Here is a 6,752-nt window from a genome sequence, read left to right as displayed (position 1 = left end):
ATATCCCAGTCACGGAGGTCACGTCCGAGCGCGTTCGCTAAAAAACAGGTCATGTCGTTCTGACCTGCGATTTGGAGCGTTGTGTGAGGTAAAGATCTCCAGTCGAGTTTCTGGTCGGTTGAGACACGTAAAGGGGTGGGGGCTACCTTGGTCAGTTAAGGTTGCCATCCTATACGCAGTCAATATGACCAAAGTCTCGCACTGAGTGCCGTATTAAGACTTGAAAAGACCCTAAGCATTTTTGAGATATGGGCTCTTTATAGGTCTTTTTATGAATCAGGTAGTATTCTAAGGCCTTTTACGCATCGACGGACGATCCTTTCCATTTGCAACTTCTCGTGTGACTGAAGGGGCCTATCCAGGATACGCGGCTGCGGTCACAGGTTGGGCATCTGTAATCTTCAGGCTTTGCTGCAGATAGTTTATATCAGTGCTAAATATTTCTTGGGGGTCCTAACTATAGCTGTGTTGCCCCTAGGCGTATTGGGCCCTGCTGAGGCCCTAGATGTTAAAAGTGTGTTACGATAGACCAACTATAAGTAATTCTTTCCTTCAATGAACACAGATACTATCTAAAGTATACATTATACTTAAAAAATAAAATCAAAAAGCGAACAGTTTATATATGGGAGAATAAATAAATAATTTCCAGCTATCGATATCACACTGTCTGGTTTAATATTCTAAACATTGAACACCAACTCTAGTACTAACAAGAAAAAAGATTTTAAAATATTTATACATCAACTGTAAAATCTCAAAGAAATTGTTAGAGCCGTTTTCGAGATCCGTACCCTGTACAAAGGTATTGTAAAAAGGTTACAAACCAAAAAGTAAATGTTCAATTTGACCTACTTGCTAATTGTTCACATTTCCGTAGAGCAAAAGAAATCTCATCGGCGAGTAGAATCTGGACCTCGGAGAACTGTTTGGGCATGTCCTCTTGTTCGTCCAGCCAGCACTGACCATCTTCAAGCGCCTGGTCAGTGGAAACAGAATAGAATGTTGACGTGATTTGTAAGAAATAAGGGAAGGGAACAAATAAGAGAGAGATAAGAGAAGAGGAAGTGAAAGAGGAGCACAAAGGAATAGGAGAAAGAAAAAAAGAATAAGGAAGGGAAGTTAAAAAAAGAGAGATAGAGAGAAAATAGAGGGAGGAGAAAAGAGAGGAAAAAAAAGAGAGAGAAAGCAATAAACAGTGAAAAAGAGAGAGAACAGAAAGGGGAGAGAAAAGGGGTAAAAAGAGTAAAAAAGAGATATAGAAAAAAAAGAAAAAAAAATAAAGAAAGAGAAATTAAAGACAAAGCGAATAATAAAAAAAGAAAAGATTAAATAGAGAGAAGATAGAAAAACTGAGAGCGAAAATAGAGAGAAAAAAATACAGAGAAAAGAAATAAAAGAAAAATGAAAGAATAAATTAGACAGAGAGAGAGAGAGAGAGAGAAACAAATGAAAGAATAAATAAGAGAGAGAGAGAGACAAATGAAAGAGAATAAATTAGACAGAGATAGAGAGAGAGAAACAAATGAAAGAGAATAAATTAGACACAGAGAGAGAGAGAGAGAGAAACAAATGAAAGAGAATAAATTAGACAGAGAGAGAGAGAGACAAATGAAAGAGAATAAATTAGACAGAGAGAGAGAGAGAAACAAATGAAAGAGAATAAATAAGAGATAGAGAGAGAAAGAGAGAGAGAATGAAAGAGAATAAATTAGACAGAGAGAGAGAAAAAAAACAAATGAAAGAGAATAAATTAGACAGAGAGAGAGAGAGAGAGACAAATGAAAGAGAATAAATTAGACACAGAGAGAGAGAGAGAGAAACAAATGAAAGAGAATAAATTAGACAGAGAGAGAGAGAGAAACAAATGAAAGAGAATAAATTAGACAGAGAGAGAGAGAGAAACAAATGAAAGAGAATAAATTAGACAGAGAGAGAGAGAGAGAGAAACAAATGAAAGAGAATAAATTAGACAGAGAGAGAGAGAAACAAATGAAAGAGAATAAATTAGACAGAGAGAGAGAGAGATAAATGAAAGAGAATAAATTAGACAGAGAGAGAGAGAAACAAATGAAAGAGAATAAATTAGACAGAGAGAGAGAGAGAGAGAAACAAATGAAAGAGAATAAATTAGACAGAGAGAGAGAGAGATAAATGAAAGAGAATAAATTAGACAGAGAGAGAGAGAAACAAATGAAAGAGAATAAATTAGACAGAGAGAGAGAGAGAGAAACAAATGAAAGAGAATAAATTAGACAGAGAGAGAGAGAGACAAATGAAAGAGAATAAATTAGACAGAGAGAGAGAGAGAGAGACAAATGAAAGAGAATAAATTAGACAGAGAGAGAGAGAGAGAGAGAAACAAATGAAAGAGAATAAATTAGACAGAGAGAGAGAAACAAATGAAAAAGAATAAATTAGACAGAGAGAGAGAGAGAGAGAAACAAATGAAAGAGAATAAATTAGACAGAGAGAGAGAGAGAGAGACAAATGAAAGAGAATAAATTAGACAGAGAGAGAGAAACAAATGAAAGAGAATAAATTAGACAGAGAGAGAGAGAGAAAATGAAAGAGAATAAATTAGACAGACAGAGAGAGAGAAACAAATGAAAAAGAATAAATTAGACAGAGAGAGAGAGAGAGAGAAACAAATGAAAGAGAATAAATTAGACAGAGAGAGAGAGAGAGAGACAAATGAAAGAGAATAAATTAGACAGAGAGAGAGAAACAAATGAAAGAGAATAAATTAGACAGAGAGAGAGAGAGAGAGAAACAAATGAAAGAGAATAAATTAGACAGAGAGAGAGAGAGAGAGAAAATGAAAGAGAATAAATTAGACAGACAAAGAGAGAGAGAAACAAATGAAAGAGAATAAATTAGACAGAGAGAGAGAGAGAAACAAATGAAAGAGAATAAATTAGACAGAGAGAGAGAGAGAGACAAATGAAAGAGAATAAATTAGACAGAGAGAGAGAGAGAGAGAGAAACAAATGAAAGAGAATAAATTAGACAGAGAGAGAGAGAGAAACAAATGAAAGAGAATAAATTAGACAGAGAGAGAGAGAGAAACAAATGAAAGAGAATAAATTAGACAGAGAGAGAGAGAGAAACAAATGAAAGAGAATAAATTAGACAGAGAGAGAGAGAGAAACAAATGAAAGAGAATAAATTAGACAGAGAGAGAGACAAATGAAAGAGAATAAATTAGACAGAGAGAGAGAGAGAGAGAAACAAATGAAAGAGAATAAATTAGACAGAGAGAGAGAGAAACAAATGAAAGAGAATAAATTATACAGAGAGAGAGAAACAAATGAAAGAGAATAAATTAGACAGAGAGAGAGAGAGAAACAAATGAAAGAGAATAAATTATACAGAGAGAGAGAGAGAGAGAGAAACAAATGAAAGAGAATAAATTAGACAGAGAGAGAGAGAGAAACAAATGAAAGAGAATAAATTATACAGAGAGAGAGAAACAAATGAAAGAGAATAAATTAGACAGAGAGAGAGAGAGAGAAAATGAAAGAGAATAAATTAGACAGAGAGAGAGAGAGAAACAAATGAAAGAGAATAAATTAGACAGAGAGAGAGAGAGAAACAAATGAAAGAGAATAAATTAGACAGAGAGAGAGAGAAACAAATGAAAGAGAATAAATTAGACAGAGAGAGAGAGAGAAACAAATGAAAGAGAATAAATTAGACAGACAAAGAGAGAGAGAAAAAAATGAAAGAATAAATTAGACAGAGAGAGAGAAAGACAAATGAAAGAGAATAAATTAGACAGAGAGAGAGAGAGAGAAACAAATGAAAGAATAAATTAGACAGAGAGAGAGAGAGAGAGAAAGACAAATGAAAGAGAATAAATTAGACAGAGAGAGACAGAGAAAAGAAATGAAAGAATAAATTAGACAGAGAGAGAGAGAGAGAGAGAGAGAGAAAGACAAATGAAAGAGAATAAATTAGACAGAGAGAGAGAGAGAGAGAGAGAGAGAGAAAGACAAATGAAAGAGAATAAATTAGACAGAGAGAGAGAGAGAAAAAAATGAAAGAATAAATTAGACAGAGAGAGAGAGAGAGAAACAAATGAAAGAGAATAAATTAGACAGAGAGAGAGAGAGAGAAACAAATGAAAGAGAATAAATTAGACAGAGAGAGAGAGAGAGAAACAAATGAAAGAGAATAAATTAGACAGAGAGAGAGAGAGAGAAACAAATGAAAGAGAATAAATTAGACAGAGAGAGAGAGAGAAACAAATGAAAGAGAATAAATTAGACAGAGAGAGAGAGAAACAAATGAAAGAGAATAAATTAGACAGAGAGAGAGAGAGAGAGAGAGAGAAAGACAAATGAAAGAGAATAAATTAGACAGAGAGAGACAGAGAAAAGAAATGAAAGAATAAATTAGACAGAGAGAGAGAGAGAAACAAATGAAAGAGAATAAATTAGACAGACAAAGAGAGAGAGAAAAAAAATGAAAGAATAAATTAGACAGAGAGAGAGAAAGACAAATGAAAGAGAATAAATTAGACAGAGAGAGAGAGAGAAACAAATGAAAGAATAAATTAGACAGAGAGAGAGAGAGAGAGAGAGAAAGACAAATGAAAGAGAATAAATTAGACAGAGAGAGACAGAGAAAAGAAATGAAAGAATAAATTAGACAGAGAGAGAGAGAGAGAGAGAGAGAGAGAAAGACAAATGAAAGAGAATAAATTAGACAGAGAGAGAGAGAGAGAGAGAGAGAGAAAGACAAATGAAAGAGAATAAATTAGACAGAGAGAGAGAGAAAAAAAAATGAAAGAATAAATTAGACAGAGAGAGAGAGAGAGAAACAAATGAAAGAATAAATTAGACAGAGAGAGAGAGTGAGAGAAAATGAAAGAGAGACAGAAAACAAATGCTCAAATAAAGAGAGAGAGTAAGAAGTGTGGGGGGGGGGGGGGAGAAATAATGAAGAAAGAGAAAATGTAAAGAGAGCATAAGAAAGAGATAAAAAAGAGAAGTAGAGAGGGTGAATAAGGTCAAACAAGTAGAGAGTTAGAAACAATAAGAGATTGAGAATAAGAAGAGAGGAGAGAGATGTGAGTTAAGAGAGAAGGATCCTTTCTTACCTTCCTCCCACGCACTACCAACCTCTCTAGCTCCGAGATAGTTTCCTGTAATATTTCCAGGTGGGTAGAGATAATCTTACTTTGAAATTTCGGCCTCATTCTAGATCTCCAAAGTAGTCCCACAAGTTTCTTATCTTCAGAAGACCATTGCTTCCCCAAGCCAAGCACAGCGAATGTCTTACTACACGGTGTGCTCTCTCGCCAGCAGTTCAGTCTTTATCAGATGTGTAGTGTTAGACACCTTATTTATAGTTTAGTTATTTAGCGACGCACCATAGAAGAGGCATATTGAACGGGACTAGTGACGTTTGGGATATGTTGGGTTAGAGACCGGAAAATCAGTTAGCGATATAATCCTCTAGGGTAACGACGTGTTTAGTGACAGAGACTTTTACTGTGGCCTTTTATTAGAATAAATATATGTGAAGTTGTTCATCAGCGTTGACTACATCTCTTTACTAGTTCAAACCGATGTGTTTGTTTTGTCTGGATTGTTGATCAACTACACGGAATACACCCGAACAATAACACCCAAACGCTTGCAGAGTAATTGGTTGAAAATCAACAGTCATCCATAGTTGACCTCAAGACAGCCTGAACAAGCAACATCACAGTAGTCTATTTATCAACACATGTGTTCGAATCAGGCCGAACTATCAAGAGACTGGTGGCCTTCAGGTAAAAAAACAAAAAAAAAAAACCTTTCCAAGGGACTTGGCTACGCTGCGTAATAACACGAGTGTGTAAGTTAGTGTGTGAGTAGGTCTTACAGACAACTTAGTCTTCAAATCGAAATATTCAATATTAAATTTTAATTTTAATATTTTTTTTTTAGAAAAATTCAGAATCGGGAAATATTTACAAAACAAGAAATATAAAATTGTTTTGCTGAAAGAAGATCAGTTTTTACCAACTTACAGAATCGGATCAGATCGTCATCAAAAAAAAAAAAAAAGGCCAGGATAGGGATCGAACCCAAGACATTTGCGTTATTAGCGCGTTGCTCTATCAACTCTCTTGCCAGTTTCGGGAATTTCCAGTCTTCTAGCTTTTGACCAAACCCCCCCCCTTTAACATTTCAACTCTTAAAGACAATAAATTACTAAAAGTACAACTCCCCTTTCAGACTTAGCGATCTATTGTGCAGATGATGTAAAGGCCATCTGTCTCTATGGCCCACGGTTAACGAGGGTGTTATGTGGCCAGCACAACAACCAACCACCTTTACTTTTCCCCAGCTAAGGTCAGGTACCCATCACAGCTGGGTCGACCAAGAGGTGCCCAAAAAAATCTCGAAACTAATAAATCATAGTAGAATTGTGTATAATATATTGTGTACATACCAAGCCTTTTGATAGAAAACAAAAAATCATATCAGTTAGAGATGATGGAAGAATAAGTCATACATTTACTAATAGAAAGGGGAAAAAAAAAGGATGTTTACCAAATATTAGATACTAGCCTCAATTGTCTTATAAGAAAATGGTATTATCTTATTAAGTTGGATTATTATTATTTTGTAATGTTTTTTTGTTTTTTTTGTTGAGTACTTTTTTGTCTTCCTCGAGTTTCACAATGTAACAGACACTCCTTCGCAAGAGACGATCATTGCGTGCATCCATATTTGTAAAATGTTTTTTACTTGTTT

General features: G+C 34.8%; 1 protein-coding gene across 1 annotated transcript in view; it reads right to left on the bottom strand.

The window, feature by feature from the left end:
- LOC106050352 (uncharacterized) overlaps window positions 1–5,678 on the bottom strand; it is a 15,097-nt gene extending 9,419 nt beyond the window's left edge. The window contains exons 1-2 of the mRNA XM_056018729.1: window positions 5,105–5,678; window positions 856–979 (exon numbers count right to left, since the gene is read on the bottom strand). Coding sequence (XP_055874704.1) covers window positions 856–979; window positions 5,105–5,203 — 223 coding nt within the window. The 5' untranslated portion in view covers window positions 5,204–5,678. The remainder of the gene's footprint in view (window positions 1–855; window positions 980–5,104) is intronic.
- Window positions 5,679–6,752: the final 1,074 nt, after the last annotated feature.

This window comes from Biomphalaria glabrata, chromosome 2, assembly GCF_947242115.1.
Source record: "Biomphalaria glabrata chromosome 2, xgBioGlab47.1, whole genome shotgun sequence".
In the NCBI taxonomy this organism is placed as follows: domain Eukaryota; kingdom Metazoa; phylum Mollusca; class Gastropoda; family Planorbidae; genus Biomphalaria; species Biomphalaria glabrata.
The sequence above is the reverse complement of the archived record's forward strand: the minus strand, read 5'-3'. Positions and strand labels throughout refer to the sequence as shown.